The sequence below is a fragment of the Cystoisospora suis genome (genome assembly GCF_002600585.1).
Source record: "Cystoisospora suis strain Wien I chromosome Unknown contig_3938, whole genome shotgun sequence".
Lineage (NCBI taxonomy): Eukaryota > Apicomplexa > Conoidasida > Eucoccidiorida > Sarcocystidae > Cystoisospora > Cystoisospora suis.
This window is the reverse complement of record NW_027156733.1, coordinates 16,378-33,024: the sequence shown is the minus strand read 5'-3', so window position 1 is coordinate 33,024 and position 16,647 is coordinate 16,378. Positions and strand designations below refer to the sequence as shown.

The 16,647-nt window shown below is 52.9% G+C and overlaps 3 protein-coding genes across 3 annotated transcripts; 2 read left to right on the top strand and 1 right to left on the bottom strand.

Moving 5' to 3' along the window:
• Positions 1-125: 125 nt before the first annotated feature.
• CSUI_007444 (heme detoxification protein) lies at positions 126-5,921 on the bottom strand. The gene is made up of 4 exons (XM_068067589.1): positions 4,174-5,921; positions 2,915-3,066; positions 1,954-2,360; positions 126-1,499 (listed from the first exon to the last, which is right to left on the bottom strand). Exons 1-4 carry the CDS (start codon positions 5,199-5,201, stop codon positions 954-956), a joined length of 2,133 nt encoding a protein of 710 aa, XP_067920432.1. The 5' UTR covers positions 5,202-5,921; the 3' UTR covers positions 126-953.
• CSUI_007443 (uncharacterized protein) lies at positions 5,794-11,320 on the top strand. Its single transcript, XM_068067588.1, has 7 exons — positions 5,794-7,320; positions 8,003-8,166; positions 8,693-8,753; positions 9,134-9,259; positions 9,696-9,844; positions 10,334-10,435; positions 11,133-11,320. Exons 1-7 carry the CDS (start codon positions 6,642-6,644, stop codon positions 11,274-11,276), a joined length of 1,425 nt encoding a protein of 474 aa, XP_067920431.1. The 5' UTR covers positions 5,794-6,641; the 3' UTR covers positions 11,277-11,320.
• Positions 11,321-12,635: 1,315 nt separating this feature from the next.
• Positions 12,636-16,238, top strand: CSUI_007442 (uncharacterized protein). Its single transcript, XM_068067587.1, has 3 exons — positions 12,636-13,485; positions 14,007-15,104; positions 15,527-16,238. The coding sequence occupies exons 1-3, from the start codon at positions 13,064-13,066 to the stop codon at positions 16,188-16,190; spliced, it is 2,184 nt and encodes a 727-aa protein (XP_067920430.1). The 5' UTR covers positions 12,636-13,063; the 3' UTR covers positions 16,191-16,238.
• The last annotated feature ends 409 nt before the right edge of the window (positions 16,239-16,647 follow it).

The window sequence follows — 16,647 nt, the reverse complement described above, 5'->3', positions numbered from 1 at the left end:
GCAAGCGCAGACACTTCGGAGCGAACATGTCCTGCAGACTTCTGTTTCGGTGTGCTCGTGCAATACCAGAAGCTTGTCCCTCTCGGCAAGACGACAGAAAATGTACACTAGCGCGCTAATAGTGTACCCGATTTAGCGGCGTAACGCAGTTCATACAGCATACAGTTCAAATACAGGCATAGAAAGCTCTTGGTTTCCCGATTGGCGGGTACCACTGCACCAAACCGGAAATAGATCTCGGATTTGCGTTGAAGCGAACACAAAACTGTATAAGCTCAGTGACACTCCCATCGCATACGAGAGGCTGACGGTCTCGTTTTCCTGCGCCAAACAACAGAGACCACGCCAACTGTGGTCTTGTATTCCGAATTGTTGAGCTCCCATCAACAGTCATCAAGCCGGCATGGCGTCGTTTTGTGAGGGTCACGCCAAAGTGACCTCTGCTCCCCGAGTACGCGTAGCCTCACTGTTAAGAGGCCGACTGACAACTCCGCCTTTCTCTGTTCTTTTCCGATTAGCGACCGCTGTTTTACAGCGCGTGAGATAGTAACGCGAAGCGCCGAGTTCGGTCAGGTAACAGGTGTTTGCTCTTTCGGCGCCAACGGGAATTTGCGGCAGATGCAGCCTGAGACGAGAAGCATAGCTTTGTGGGCCCTGTGGATGCTTCCTCCCGGAGCCTTCGTATACTTGGCTAGAAGCTGTCCGTGTGCTAGCGGGCTGCCCTTCACGGCAGGTATGCCCCGAGGCGGGGACGGCGAGATCGCGTTCATTGCCCCTCACAGCCGGCAAACGCCTCGGAGTTCATAGATTCCGGATCTGGTGCACACAGTTTACGTCCTCTTTACCCTGCTTGAGTCCACAATTCTCTCAGGGTAGACCCTCTGAAAAGCAGTGTGCGTGGTACGCGGTGAAGAACCAGAGCTGCTTCCAGGTCTGAATGCTCCCCAAACCCCTCAGCTTGATGAGGCTCCAGAAAGGCAGGACGGTACTGTAGGTCTGTCAACCAAATGCATGACTCCATTGTGGGCTCGTAAGTCCCCACGCGTTATCAGAGCTCCAGAGACCCAGATATGCGCTGCTCCACCCACGCGAGCAAAACTCCGGTTCTCAGGTCCGAGGCTCACTTCTTTCCGTGTTTCTGAGGCGTTCCCAATCTGTCTATTCTCGTCCCTGGCTTTAAACGGTTCGGTGAAGTTGGTGCTCGTCGTGATAGGCAGTACAGCGGCATACTGAGATGGTCTGACGTCAACGCGTATCCCATGACCGCCGCTCAATGACTGGGGGAGTTCGAAATGGCCCGATTCCTGTGTAATCTCTGGGGATGTAAGAAAACAGCTTGGAGACTCTTCTCTCCGGACCGACTCGTCTTTCATTGCCGAACTGCCGCTTGCCGTCGTGAGGTTTGAAAGCGCCAGGCGAGAAGCGTACATAACGGGGGCCAGGTACTCGGGGTTGCAATTAGGCGCACAGCTTCCCGGAGTCATCGAGTTCTTTCTAGCCTGAGGAAGCGCAGAGGTAAAGACTCTCCGCTACTTGTCATTCTCATGAAAACAACCACACCATCCTAACATTTCAACAAACGAAAAAAAGCAGACAAGATATGTAAGGTGTTCTCTGAAGCAAGCGGGTGAGGTGAAGTCGGTTCTACGTCCATCACCTAAAGACGGCTCAGTCACCCTCACATTGGTGCGGACGCACAGTCAACACGAGCATGAATTACACTTTGAGTGCTCCGCTGGACTAAGTTTCATCCGTCTAGTGCCAGTGGGTGTTGACTTGTCTGCAGTACGGCCCTGCGCGGCTGGCTGCCAACTCTGCGTTGACAGCTCGGCGACAGAGCACGCGACGTCCCGTGATATTATCATAAACGAGGTCGATTTCTTCCTCCACGTTCGACTGCGGGAAAATCTCCTTCTGCTGAGAACAAGATCTATTCTCCCCTCTATCACGTACCGCCATCAGCAAGGGCTTCAGACGCCATTCCCCTGCAATCACGTGTGCGAGTACAAAGGTCCTCAGCTGGTCAGCAGCCCTCGAAGCTGCAGCAGAAGCTGCCGCTGTCCCTGCTTTTCCTCCTTCGTGAGCGCTCACCGCTGGCGCTGGAAAACTCAACCCCCCAGCTTTGGCGAGGGCTTTTGCAGCGATCGGAGAGGCAGTACAAGCTTGAGTACCCCCGCTCGCTCGGGGCACACCAGGTGGGAGAAGCTGGTGTGTAGATGCGTATCTTTGGCGTTGCTGCTCTTCCAGGAGCGATATTTTCTCCTTCAGAGCACGCATTGTCTGTGGAGTCAAGTGGGCATAGCAGCCCGCATCGGTCGGTACAAAGAACGTGTAGGGCCCAGGCAGGGACAATGTGTGGACTGCACCAGGAGACCAAGACAAGACGAGGACAAAACAATTAGTGATATTTTATGCTTGAGAACAAGCACGCAGGACGGGATGACATGACGCACCCCCTGATCGCAAGGCAGCAGCGAGCACACAAACCGCACTTAAAGATCCCTCGAGAAAGTTTCTGTGGCTATGATGTACTTGCAGTGTTGTAGAATCACCTTCCTCACTACAGAATTTGGTTACAGGTACGATGCACCGCAGCACGACGCCCATGAGGTAAAACAGACACAGGTGGTTACAGCCAAGGGAGACGGCCATGCAAACGCATAACACTCCAAGGACAACTCTACCAGAATATTGGAAGCAATTCTTGGCTGCCATCTTGTTTGAAGGAACTGCTTCACGTGCAGCTGCAAACATGGAAACGGTAGCCTGGCGGTCTCAACAAATCCGTAAGAGCCGAACCCTTCCCCAGCGTTGCCCGAAAGTTGTCTTCAACAGAGATAATCTTCCTAGGAGGGCAAGAAGATGTGTGGACAAATACAGGTCCATCAATAGACAAGAAGAATCAGTCACTTACTCAGTGCAGGAACAAGATTCACAACTTTATAAAAAATAGAAGCTGTCTTGCGATGAGCGCTCAGCGTATCCAACAATGAGCGCCGGATATCCTTTTCGTCGAAAGCGTAGTACACCTTTCTGTTCAGCACCTCCCAGTCCTTGCTCCATTTCCTGCGACAAAACCACGGACAAAAGCAGCTCCTAAACCAGTTCGAGGCTACTCCCCGGTCTCCAGGGAAATCAAAACGAAGAGAGCCGTCTGTTGCCCTCAGAGAGCACAGTGAAGTATGGAGAGACTAAAACTCTACCCTTCTCCTTTCAGTGGAGTCGGAAGCCCTTGAGCCTACGGATCACAAGAGATTTCTCGTCGGAACTGAACGGAGAACTGTACCGTTCTACCGCGGGAACTTGCTGGCGGTCGCTGGCTGTTAATCGGACTCGGCCGCACCCACAGGGAAGAAAGACATATTTCTGGACATGCGTACACAACGATGCAAGCACATGCACAATACGTGATGACCAAAGGAAGCGTACTCACTTCTCTACCGCGAGATGGTCGTAGAAGTGCCCACCTACTCAGCCATGAATGTATTCAGAAAGATCTCTGTTGAAGTTTATGATGCTCCTAGTGACACATGACGCTAGGTGCGCTGGCTTCCTTGAAAACTTTTCTTGGGAGACGAATGAGAGATCATAAAACCGTCCTATGCGTCCGTGTAGATTCCTGCTCCCCATGATCTAACATGTACCCCATGATCGTCCTGTACGTATACTGGCATTTGTATGTGCGGGACTCGAGAGTGCTACGGAGAATAAGGGTAGTCACGCGCCTGAAGTGTACTGATCCAGAAGCGCACGTGTCTGTCTGTCGGGAATATGCTCCGTACGCAGACCCGCGTACACAGATGTCTACCCACATAAATTCGGACACAAACCAGTGCTCATAACTATACGGTCCTGTATAACCTTCCTCTCGTTCGACTCCGGAATGACTGAGTGTCCCGCAGCACACAAAAACCAAACAAGGTGAAGTACCTTGTGTCTTTTCTCCATGTCGTCAGTGGTGATGGAGCGGGGGCTCCTTTAGGCTCACACAGTGGTCCTATCACACACAAAGTAACATTCTATGGTGCAGAGACAGACTCAAACACGTGTGAACGCTACCTGGAGACGACTGTTTGAACGTATGCAAAAAGACCCGAGTTCAACTGGGGTGGCCCAATACACGAAGACTGACAGGAAGAGACGACCGAGCAAAAAAAAATCTGGTAGACTCACACGGGTTTGCGCATGCCGCTACACCTGGTCCACCACCGCCTCTGCAGAAAAGAAAAACCGAGTCTGTCCCTCGATGAGAGGCATGTCAGAACCCCGTCCTGCCCCGTAGGGAAACAGGGAAGACGTGCGTCGCGGAAGGAGAGCGCTTCTGTGTGTGTGCCGTGACGAGCTCCGCCAGGGACACAAAGGAGACAAGAAGAAGAAAGTAGAGGTTGCCAGGAAAGAAGAGAATAGCAGTAGGGAAACGGCAAGGCAGCCTCTCGGCTGCAGGAAGAACAACAGCGATGTGATGAGTAAGAATTCCTTCGACAAGAGTAGAACGTCGGCAGTCGCAGCGGGGGCAACGCCGGGCAACGGAGGCCAGAGGGGGACAACGAGACGGCCGCGTTAGCATTAGAACCTCGAAATGGACGAGAAGGGGGAGGGACAGAAGAAAAGCATGAACAACGAACGGGCAAAGCTACCAAAGAAAAGGACTTGAGTTGCGAGATCCAGGGCTCTCGAGTCCCTGAGGGGCCCGAGACATCTGAAGTGAGAGGCTTCATCACTTTTCCAGCCATCCTCCGCTCCTGATTCCCATGGTCCTTAAGACATGTGGCTTTACTGCGGCGTATCCAAAGAGATTCTCCACCTGGGCTACTGGCGTTGTAACAGTGGTCAGTAAGAGAAAGCTTGTCGCGGCTGCCCAGCAAAGCAGAAGTATTCCTGGCCTGACTGTCGTCTCGGACTCTGCGAGACTCCCGAGGGGCTAGTCCTGCCTGCTTATCCCGTCGCCTGTGTCCAGACACTCCAGTGAAGCCGCGAGCTCGGAAAAAAAGGTGGCGAAGACCAGACGATCGTTGCCAGAAAAAACCCTCAACGGAGACCTCCGTGGTACATACAGAGGAACCACGACGCCACCAGTTAATGCCCCGGCCCGCATTTCGGATGGCGAGAGAGCGTACCTTGCATGTGAACGGACCCTCCTCTCTGCCCTTCCATCCGCCGCAGACCTCCACAGGCAAGCCTGACAGTTTCACGGCTCTCATTGTTGCAGTTCGGTAGACAGAGAAAACGAAACAAAAATTCGGACGTGCCTGCTACGGGGAAGACGGAGGGTTCGGTGTGACAAATACCCGCCATGCGGCCACAGGACAGGAACACCGAAATTGGAAGCACCTGCGACCCAGTATCAATGTAAAAGCAATCGCCCCATCATCACGCTGTCCCGAATCAGACTCGACGAGAAAGAGTTAGCTGTTCTCACGTTTGCAAAGATGTGCCATCTCTCAGAAAAAAACGGTAGAGACCATACGACCCTGACGACTTCTGCGAGTCCGTGAAGGCGGGATTCGGACAGAACGCTCAACGGAGTCCTGAGCTCACAAGAAGGAGTAAGAAGCACACCGGGCTTTCAGCTGCGCCGGAGACGTCTCCCCGGGATGGCGGCAAAGGCGCACCGAGCCACAGAAGGCTATAGAACCGGGACCGACAGACCCATTCGAAGAGGGGACGGCGCTCCAGCACCTTCCAGCTACACAACAGAACGCCGCTTACACGGCTTTAGTTGCAGCAATACTTCTTCAGGGACGGGATAAGAGCAGGAGTCCTAGATGCCTTGCCAGAAGCCGATGTACATGGCTTCAAGTTAGGCATGCACCAGCGAACAGCGTGCCTGCGGATACGCCTAGGAACAAGACGTGCGGAAGAGAATTTTTCGGGACTCCGGAGAAAGCATGATTCCATGTCCGTGAAGCGAAATTAGCGGGTATGTCCGGCTTAAACTTATGAGACATCTCCGCGGGTCTTCCATGTGAATTTTGTATCCACGCGACCCTTGCGCATGTCCTGGTGGGAGGAGCATCGGGCCGTTCTGGAGCATGTGCTCCAACCACTCTAAGGCACAAACACGACGGCTTCCCCTTGGCGTTTTTGCTGCTCTGTAGACTATTTTTAGTTGCCCCGCTCCCATTTTTTCCATTTTACTAGTCGAGCTCCCTGCTGAGCCCTGCTCAGCGGCGCTCACCCCTGACCGCCTCTCAGGGTCTTGTCTCAAGGGATCCTTTCAAAGGTTTGGATGCGAGGTATTCGCCGTCCTCGTCTGCTAAACAGGTTTCGTCGGTTAGATGTGGCTCACGCCGTCTCTAAACTGAGTTTCACGCCTTGGCGAACAACACTAACTGGATTCTCGAACACCTCCTGGGGGGTCCCTGTCGGATCGAGCGTTTCTCTTGGGCGGTTTTTCCTGCTTGTGATACAGCCATCCTCGAGAGTCAGCTTGAAGCTGTGATCTGTTTCTCGCTGCCGTAGTGTTTCTGGTGTGCGCCGCTTGTCTCTTCTGCGTCTTCTTTTTGTATAAGCGGACTATCTGGGTTTCGCAAAAAAACCATCGTTCACGTCCAGAGTGTGCCCGTGGACTTCCTCTGCGCCTCTAAACGGATTCACTTAGGGGAGGAACTGCATACTTTCTGTTCTCAAGCATTCTCAGAATGCCGACGTCAGAAAACCTTGCCGAGGGTCCTCCAGGCGACACCTCACCAAAAATACCTGCTCCTCCTCAATCAGGTGGACTGGGTGACCCTGGCAATCTCCCTGTCTCGTCCGGAAGTGAGGGGAAGATTGGGGCACTCCACTACGGAGAGTCCACATCCAAGGCTCAGAGTGAAGAGAAGGACCCCGTAGAGAACCATGGAAGTGTTAAAATGATGAAAGAAGAACCACCTGAAGGTGATTCGGGACATCCTGCCAGACGGTATAGGGCGGAAATTCGGACGCCGGTGCCGCCAGTGACGTACAATGGCTGCATAGGGATTCCAGAAGAAATAAACGCGGACAGGGCAGACGCCCAATGGGGACAAAACAGGGCTACTGGCGGACCTGCGCAGGAAATCAAGGCCGGGGAAAATGGGGAAGCAGAATATGAGAATGAAGAGCCCCAGGAGACTGAACCAGCCCATGAGGATGAAGAACAAGGGCCGTCGAGGTTAAAGTTTCCCTCCTACGAAGAGTTCCTTAAGGAGGAAGAGGAAGCGGAGAGAAAAGAAGAGGAGGCTCAGGCAGACGCCGATATGGGGGCCGGGCAAGAACATAAGGGTGCCGACCTTGATGCGGCTTTCGAACTTTTCATGAACGAAGTGAAAGACATCCCCGTTGCTGGGAAACCTACGGGTGAGGTTAGCAGGGAAAATCTCGTGTGAAATAGGGTTGATCTACGTCTGCATCGATCGGCGTGTTGTTACTTTGTCCGCTCTAGCTTCTGATACAAGTGAGCCCCAGCAATGTCAGGGGTGTCTTCGTAGTTTTGTAGCCACTCCGTCGGATACTGTGCTCGAAGAATCTCGTTGCGGTTACTCCGCGTGCTCTTGGTACCTGTTGGCGTGCCTTCTGCCTAAGAAGCGCTATGATTTTTTTCTTGATTCTCAAGCCCACGGGTGTGGGTATCTCTGTCCTTGCGTTTCGTTCCCGTGTACACTCGGACATTTCTATTCTCTTTGCTCCAGTATAGACCGAGCTTTTGCTTGGTCTCGGTGACCGGAGAGAAGCAGATTCTGTACATCCGCTTCACACGACTCCACTTGCTGAGGGCAGACCTCGACACATCCGCGGCAAGGTGCGCTGGCAACTCAGGCTCGTCCTGAGGAGAAGAGTTCTTTCCGAAGTTCTCGCCAACTGTCTCCCCGCTCGGTTTTTAGCGTGATTCAATCAGAATGAATTTTCTCAGTGAGTTTTTTTCTGTATCGTGAGTGTTTTATCTGTATCATGTCCACCTGACAGGGCAGTCATTTGCCTTGAGTGTGAATGGATCTACACCAGGCCTTTCTCTTTAACTGTCTTTCGTTCTACACTCTAGGACGGGCGCGGAAAGATAAGCAGCAGGGCAATATAACCAGAAAGTTTAAGTCCTCTGATGAGGAGTGCATCCGACTCACTTGTCAAACGTTTCCTTCTCCCTTTCAAGTTCTTCTTCTTGGGCCCGACGCTACTGAGGATGACATTCGCAAGCAGTATCGCAAGGTGAGGCGTACTCACGCTCGCGCGAACGCCGCTCATGTGCTCAACAAGTGGTCGGTTGCTGCGGAAATATCGGTGGATGACCTCCGTTTACGGAGAAAACGAGTTTGCCTGCCGTCATCTTGTTCTGGGAAGAATTCGCTTGTGAACTGGGTTCTGAACCCTGTGGGGCGTACCTGCACCTGTGAAAAAGACGCTCCGGCCTTCGCTATGGTTTGTAGTACGTTGCTTCGCATTCGTCACTAAATCACCGATTCTTTCGACAGGGGTATAGTCTCACCATTGAGGGAGAAGGTTTGGTCGTCAACTGCTGCTAGTGGGTGGGTGAACTATCAACTCTCAGCTGTGGAGAAACGATACTTCCTCACCTTTCCGACAAGGTCTTCGTGCATTTCGGATCCGCTCTGGTATTCCGTTGTGCTGGATGTACTTGCACGTTTGCTTTTTCCACTCCTCAGAACAATCTTTTTTTCGTGTAGCAAAAACCGACTCGACGCAATTTTGGGTTCTTTTCTTTGATTAAATGCAGCTTTCTCTCCTAATCCACCCTGACAAATGCAAGCATCCCAAGGCCCAAGAGGCATTCCAAGGTTAGCGTTCAGTTGGTGCTCTAGTCCCACATCCCTCGTGAGCCATGCCTGCTGACAGAAGTTCAACGCACAGCAGGTGCATACATGCGTATGTGAACCTGTCTCTGCATTCGTACGGCTGTGGGTCACTAAGCGTTCAAGCCTGGTGCTTTTTGCTTCGACTGCAGGCTGCATGCTTGCACTCTCGAGCCCTCAATGTAGGAGTTCGTGAGATACGTCTTCCACTGTTGCGGAAGTAGAGATGTCCTTTCGGTAGAGAGCTCGCCCTGTTGTGTTTCGGAGTGTGTCGCCCACCCCGATTGTTCTACCCGACGCTGTCCCCCGTTGAAGGGTAGGTGAAAACGGGTGCGTTGCCCGATCTTTGTTGTGCCATGTCGCAGTGGTTAACAAGGCCTACGAGCAGCTGCAGAAAGCCGAGATGCGTGAGAAGTATCGTGATGTCATAGAGGAGGCCAAGAAACGAGTTCTGAAAGAAAATGCGAAGGAGAATAAACGGAGGCGAGCACGTGAGCAAACGAATTTGCTTTCCCCTCTCTCCTTCGCTTCTTGGCTGTCCGCCAAAAGCACGCGGCTGCGAAGAATGCTTCAGAGTTATTCGTTCACTCATCTGAGGCTTCGAAGTTTTCGGCCTGTATGGCCAGTCAAAGTTTGACCGCTATAGTTATAGAACAATCCTAGCTTCTACAGATTCATGGAACCCCCAAGTGATATCTTCAACTGAGTGACCTCTATCCCCTGCCGTTTCCTTTCTCTGTGTACTGGGTGGGCACTCCATATAGAACTTCAGGAACTTCTTGTTGTTCAGCTCGTTGCTTTGTATAAAGTGGCTGTCGCCTCCTCCTGCTGTGATGTGCGGACGCCGGGTGATCAATGTATGTTTTGTTGTGCTTCTTAGTTTTCTCTTTCAGTATGCTTTTTGTAAATCTGTGTGTTGTTTGTTAGAGAGCATTGATGTACCTCTTCTATCCGAGGATCCCGCAGAGCTTCAGGCAGAGATTATGGCCATGTGCGAGAAGCTTCTTGAGGAAACTAGGGAACGTCGTGAATATGCCGAGCGAACACGAAAGGCCAACGAGCGTTACGAACAAGAGGTACTGACGCCGTCTCTGTGATCACTGATGCATGGAGACTTCTGCAGACAGTTCGGAAACCTTCTCAGTATTCTTCGCTAGTACGGATGGAAGATTTGTCTCGCATTCTCCCGTCATGTCCACCGGCGTGTACTCAGGTCTGCATAGTCCGTTCTTGCTGGGGCGTAGTTCCTGTTGTAGTGCGTAAGCGGGCGAGAGGGGAAATGACGTGTGTGTGTGCTCGTGCGTACATGGATTCACCTCCCCTTGATGGTCTACGGTTATGCGGGGAGGCGGTACTTGTTTGCATTCTGGCTGCCATAGCGTTCTCAGTTAGCGAAAGAGCGCGCTGTGCACGAGTAGCTGACTGGTCTTTTGAGATGGGTGTCCGGCTGTGTTTGCGTTGGATCCCTACTACCTGGTAGAGAAGTCCAGGAGTAGTCAATGAGATCCCCATCTACGGACATGCGTGGCTTGGGTAATTATCACCCTTTGGTGTTCCGCTCTCAGCAACTGGAGAAGCAGGCACAGGAAGAGTTAGATAAATGCAAGGAGAGGAAGGAATGGCTAGATAAACGGGATGAACGGGTGGGAGCGTGGCGAGATTATCAGGTGAGTAGAATGTGTTACTCACCTCGGCCTCACCGTAGTCGTCTGGCATGCTCAGATTTTCACACCGAAGCAAGTTTATGCCTTTTAGTTGCGGAAACCCGGGTTCCGAACATTCGGCTATGTCGTATATATTTTTGACTGTTTTTGCCGTATGGGACAGGCAATCTTTGTGTCTCGTATAGCACACATGAACTCTGCCAGCAGACAAGTTTTCCAGTGGTTGCTGTGAAGACGAGTGATAGCATCCTTGCTACTCGGGACCTTCTCGTCGGTTGTTCCGTGTCGGCTCATGCATCCACTTCACGGAGCTCTCCTTCGTCTCCCATTAGCCAAGAGGTCATGTGTTTCCGCAGCTCACCTGGCTGTTTACCTGTTGTGCAAGTGGCCTTTTAGAGCACTGCGTTGGGGGCGACCCGGTACGTTTTACCGTAGAAGTAATGTCTTCAGCTCAGTAATCGTTCAGGAGGTGCGAGCATCGTCCCGGCCAGACAGAGGAAACACTCACGCTGCAGAGGGCCTGTTTGTTTGTGCTCCAGTATTGGCAAACTTAGACAGTAACAATAAATGGCCCAGTGACATGTGTGTGCAGTGGTGTTTCCCGCTTCCAGCTTGACGGTAGTTCGACTTAACGACCAATTTTCTTGGCGCGTCTCATGTCTGGTCATTCTTTCTGTGTGCGGGCCGGCTGACTTTTCAGGAGGCGATTCGATCGAAAGACGTGAAGCTTCAGGCGTTTACAGGAGTCAAGCACCAGCGCGAGCAACGCAAGGAAGAGGATCTTGTGAAGAAGAGACAAAAGATCCAAGGCGTGGATAATTCTTACAAAGACAACTGGCGGTGAAACTCGTCCCTGTGTTTGCAGTGTAGCTGCCTGTTTTGAAATCAGGGTTTTCTAGTGAGATTGGTCAGCGACTTTTTACGCGGTTGCTGTACTGAATAAACTCTCCTTAGCTCCACTGAGACTTTCTTTCGCAGCTTCGAAAATCCGTAAGCGACTGACTTCTGGCTGTCGGAGGTATCGCAGTGCTCATGAAACAGATTTGCCACTAGATCGGGCCGCGGCGCGCCACCGGCCCACACACACCAGTTCGAAGTACCCGGGCGTGGACAGCTGTGACAAGAAAATGGTAACTCTCTGCTATGCAGCCCCCTACTTATGAAGAGAGTGTCGCGCTTTTCGGTCGATGTTGTGGTGCCCGCTGTACAGCAACAGGTGCCACTAGATATAAGGTTCGCCAGTGCCCCGAATCGCGACAGCGGCTTGCCTTCACCGCGCCACAGTACAGAAACACTTTCAGTTGTAGAGAAGCGAACGCAGGCACGGAGTTGACACTCCGTGCGGTTACGGCGTTCGGAGTTCGCGCACGCTCCCCAAAATCCCTGGCTTCTACTAGAGTGGACAGCTCAGATTTTCTATCTAGCACTGTTTCCACAGCAACAGTGCTAGCCTGCTAGCAGAATAAGTCAGTGTACACTCTCCGCCTGCGTAGCAGGTCTAGCGCCTTCACGGCACCGTACGTCTCTTTTTTTGTACGGCACCAGGAGTCCCAAAGCCACTACACGCTACAGGGCTCTTGCCACTGTAGGCAGTACTCTTAGCCTGTGACAGCATTACTGAATCCGCTCACCGACTGGTTATTGCCCGAGTGAGCACTGTATCTTTGCGGGCATATCAGATGCCGGTGGGCGAAGCAGCCCGCGTAAGTTTTCTGTTGTCGTTAGAAACTGACGCCAGGCGTTCCGAGACGTCGTCGCTTGAAAAGTCGATGGACGCCCTTCCGTGTGAGTGAGGTCCGACTGCCGAACGCTAGTATGCTTCTCTTCAGTTTGCAGCCAGCTGCGCAACACTACGGGGATGCGATATGCTGTGCGGAGAGGAGAGGGCTGGGAGGGTCCCATCCGGCTAACCAATAAACAAACCTTGAATCCGTGGGTCCCTGCGGACCTGCCCGCGATGAGGGTATACTACGTTTCTCAGCTGGTGTGTTCGTGGGAACTGGAAGTAGACTCACATGGACGAGGCTGTCATACGCGTGGCACCCACACAAGTGACAGAGTAAAAGGAAGGAACCTGATCCTGTGCCTTCCCGGATGGACTGTGGGTTTTACTCTAAGACTAGACATCCTGGTGCTCCTTGTGGCCGGGCTCATCTGCACGAGAACAAGCTCGTCAATTCTGAATTCCTTCTGCATGCGTTCGCGGTCCAGAAGCGCGACCAGGCTGCAGTGTCCGCGGCGTTCCGGCAGGCATTCATCCATCCTTTTTAGGAGGTGATGGCGTTTTGCGTCAATCGCAACCGAGCCTTTAACGTACGTTGCGGGACGCCTCCGTCGTACAGCCGCACTTCGGGGCCCGAGAGCAAGCGCCGCTCGGGTTGACCGTTTTACTAGTTAGCGGCATTGCTGTTGTCCGTTGAACTGACTGCTGTTCCGAAAAATTCGTGCGGCCAGTCCACCGAAGAGAACGTGTATGCGTGCAGCTCCAGCTTGTGTAGCCACTCGTCCCCGTACAGCTGCAAGGAGACACACCGCTGAAGAGTTTTCCTGTCTCTTTGCCGGAGGAGTCATGAGGTGTAGCGGAGTGCTTCTTGCTCTCTATGGCCTTTCTGCAGTACAGCAGTGGGAAAAATGCAATGCCACCACGGTAGGCATATTGTTCCGGAGGAGCTCACCCGTCAGTACCCGTCACTCTCTCTGCTGTTCGAGTGCATGCGGAAGACGCTGTTTCTGCCAACACATTGGGAGGTTATAAGCGCTGCTCGGAAAGACTTGCAATTGCCAGAGAGATCTCACTCTTCGTCTGAGAAGCAAGAAGGAGTAGCAGGCGGGCCTTCAACAGACAACGATGGGACACCACGTCATGGGCATGCCGTGAGCAAAAACCGCGACGTATCCGAACTGTCGACTCCAGGAGATTCTCAAACGCCTGCTTCACTAGGCGGAAGTTCGTCCTGCTCTGCGCGTCCGAAGACGACAAGACTGAGTCCCTCAGAGGCGTGGTGGTGGCTCTGCTCGAACCCGGCATCTTTCCCCTTCTATGAAGTCTTCACGTACGCCCCTCTTTTCTCGTGCTGTTTCCAGAAAGGCCAGGCTAAGTTGTATATCAGCTACACTGCATGCTAGGGAACAACACACGGCAACATAGTCAGGTCAGGTGCACTCTTTATCAGGGCAGCTTTTTTGGGATGTACAAGGGTGTGCAATCATCACGTCGCCGGATATGCCAGCTGCCCGTCGACGCCTCATAGGCACTCGCCAGTTTTATCCAACATTACGGTAGTCTCTCCCGTCCTTACTGCGTCGCCTCGCACTGGCGCGCGAGCTCACTGCTTTTGCGTTCTTTGTGGCCTGCTACACAGCCAGACCAGGGATGCTCATCAACTCACAATGCATTCTTGTAGCGAAAATGTAACCACACGTGGACCTGTCACGTTTCTCACAACAGAGCCTACATACGCGGACAGTACCGTACCGCCAGAAGGGTTGCCATGAATCGATTAGTCGCAATGACCTTGTATTATCGATCGCACAGGCAAGAGACCATTGATTTCCTGGCGCACTACCTCTGCAGGCGCGTATGCCATTACTTTTACGCCCTTGCTGGATCGGAGAATCACCCGTCGTGTCTCCAGGCATACAGGGTTGACGGGGCTATGTCTGCCAGTCCGTGCGAGATGGGTTTCGATGGAGCCAAAAAGAGTTCAGCCGAGTCATCACAGACGAGAGACGAGGAGTTCCAGGGTAATGTCAGACCTTGCGAGTCAAAAGAGGGGGGGGAAACGGGACCCGCGAACCGTGATGGAGGAAGGAGAAAAAGAGAGGGTGTTTGGGAAGCTACTGTCATTCTTGGTCCGCGTCTTCCGGATTCGCGCGATAGCGTTCGATGTACCCTGGGAGCGACAGAATCTGAATCGGGAAGACACCTGTTTGCGGAAAAGTCCCGGACTGTGTCGTTTACTCCAGTCCGTATCCTTGAAATTGGCTCAGGCACGGGTCTCCTCGCGTACCATTTGACCGCGACAATGGACAAACTGCTTTCTGCCCAGTCGATCGACGGTTCTCCGCCGTTGAACTCTCTTGGCTCGTCCGGAATAGTGCCACCGGGTGACCGTCCGGAGTTTCTTCAACCAGACGAAAGAGAACCAGTGGATCATAAGCACGTCTCGCGAAGGGCCCCGGAAAGCCGCCGATTGTACACTTACGTGGCTTGTGAGGCACGTAAAGAAGGCCTCGAGTGTCTGTATGGCCGAACAGTACGAGATGACTTTCGAAATATTCTCGGTACTATAGCCCCTCATATTGTAATTTGTTCCTGGATGCCCTTTAACATCGACTGGACTGGGTTCTTCAGGGATTTTGACCGGGCACGACAGGCAATTCCACGAAGAATACACGGTCAGAGAAGAGAGGCTGTTACCCACACGAGTCCGGAGCCTCTCTCCACGGATGGTGAACAACGCGGCCACGGAGGAGACGACGGACAGAGCACGGCACAGCAAGATTTTGAAACACACCCTCTCACGAGTCAGTCCTCATGCGCTCATGGACACGCACGAGCTGAAGGCGACCAATCTCGCTGGAACGGGCGAGAGGCTGTAACCCCAGGCCGAAGGGGAGTAGAAGAATACATTTTGATCGGACATGGAGAATACGGTCTCGTGGGCAAACCGTAAGTCCCACGCTGGATACGTTGGGACCTGACATTAGCCGTTGCCATCATTTTCAAAACCATCGCAGAATATGTATGACCTACCGTACATGCTTGTGCTGAGATAAAGCCATACCGCCCAAAGCGAACCTGGTTGTATGCTGTATCAGAGAAGCATGCATCCAGATTGAGGGGTGGGACCAGGAGCGGGAAAAAGGAACCGTCGCACTAAGTGAGGTCGGAGAAACATTCTGGCCTTCTACGATCCAAGAAATCGTGTACCCGCATACATGGATATACCAAGGCTATCGCGGTTATTAGTATCCTCGTTACAACGTAGTTTTTGTGTGATATCCGGCACATAAGGCCATGGTGTTTCTGCGGCCGCAGAGCAAAAAGTTTCTCGGTTTCCCTCCTCGTTGCACTTTGCGCCTTGCAAGCAGAACGGAGACGTGGGGAGTTCGCGAGCTAACTGATGCACAGCTTCCACACGGCGTGGAGTACACGTCGGCTTCGATTGGTGAAGCTCAGCAGTCGCCCGAAGCAGACAGTTCCAAGCGTAAAGCGGCGAAGACTAACATAGAAGGAACAGCGTTGCTGGGACAATTTCCGAAGTCCAAGACGAACGAACCGGCGACCCAGCGCTTACCCACAGAACAGGAACACGGGGGCGCGAGTCGACGCGGTAAAAGAAAGCGAGGCCGGGCTGAATTTTTAGTGCCAGCCAGATCGAACGCCGGACACGAGAAGGCAGATCAACGCGGGACCCGGTCAGGGGGAGCCGCTGCAAAGAACGCGCAAGACGACCGAAAGAATTACTGCCACATTCTGTCTGAGCCAGTCAGGAAGCAGGTGCTGAATTCGTCGGATGCAAAGGAAGACTGCCCGTCACCTGTTGAGCCGTACAGGCACCAAGGACACGGAGTAGTTCTCCTGCCGCGTGAACAGCGGCTATACTGGCGTGAGGGGTACGCGCGGGTGCACTTGAAAGACGCAGATGGTTCGTGGCAGTGCAGCCGGTTTGATAACATTGAAAGCTTGGCGAATGCCGGTTGCAGCTCTTCTAGAATATCGGTGTTCAGGAAACGGATAGAGAAAAGCTCTTAGCAGTCCGTCACGGGAAAAACAGAGAGCGGATCTCGGTGCCCGAGGAGTTTTGATCAACGGCGGACACGCCCCCAAGCGCAGCACGTAGCGAGCCACCCGAGACCGAAGTGTACATTCCTGTTCACGTGTAGGTATGAGTCGTAGCGTTCATCCGAGCGTTCGAGGCAGCACGCTACGAAATGAATCAAGTGCCCCCGCTTGCAGATATCATCCCGGAGCATGTGCTTTCTCTGCAGTTCGAATGTCAGGAAATGCGAGCTAGAGAACTGTCAAACTGACGGCAGATATGGTTTGCGCCCGCTGACAAGTGGTAACAAGACGGAAGCGGGAGCAGTCATTCTCGTTATGCCCCTTCGATAAAGCAAAAACAAAGGAACCACGCTGTCGTCTAATCAAACACCGGAACCTGACTTCCGTCGCATCTGCAACGTCGGCCGTGAGCTTCCGCCGGGGCACA

Excerpts from the sequence above, each read along its gene's own strand:
- CSUI_007443 (XM_068067588.1), top strand. The coding sequence starts at position 6,642 with ATGCCGACGTCAGAAAACCTTGCCGAGGGTCCTCCAGGCGACACCTCA. Across the intron at positions 9,845-10,333 it reads ACGAGCGTTACGAACAAGAG|CAACTGGAGAAGCAGGCACA; the intron begins GTACTGACGCCG and ends TTCCGCTCTCAG. Across the intron at positions 10,436-11,132 it reads GAGCGTGGCGAGATTATCAG|GAGGCGATTCGATCGAAAGA; the intron begins GTGAGTAGAATG and ends CTGACTTTTCAG.
- CSUI_007444 (XM_068067589.1), bottom strand. The coding sequence starts at position 5,201 with ATGAGAGCCGTGAAACTGTCAGGCTTGCCTGTGGAGGTCTGCGGCGGA. Across the intron at positions 2,361-2,914 it reads GAATCTTGTTCCTGCACTGA|TCCACACATTGTCCCTGCCT; the intron begins GTAAGTGACTGA and ends CTCCTGGTGCAG. Across the intron at positions 1,500-1,953 it reads TGAAGCCCTTGCTGATGGCG|GCTAGAAAGAACTCGATGAC; the intron begins GTACGTGATAGA and ends GCGCTTCCTCAG.
- CSUI_007442 (XM_068067587.1), top strand. The coding sequence starts at position 13,064 with ATGCAATGCCACCACGGTAGGCATATTGTTCCGGAGGAGCTCACCCGT. Across the intron at positions 13,486-14,006 it reads CCCTTCTATGAAGTCTTCAC|GCGCGTATGCCATTACTTTT; the intron begins GTACGCCCCTCT and ends CTACCTCTGCAG. Across the intron at positions 15,105-15,526 it reads TACGGTCTCGTGGGCAAACC|AACGGAGACGTGGGGAGTTC; the intron begins GTAAGTCCCACG and ends CCTTGCAAGCAG.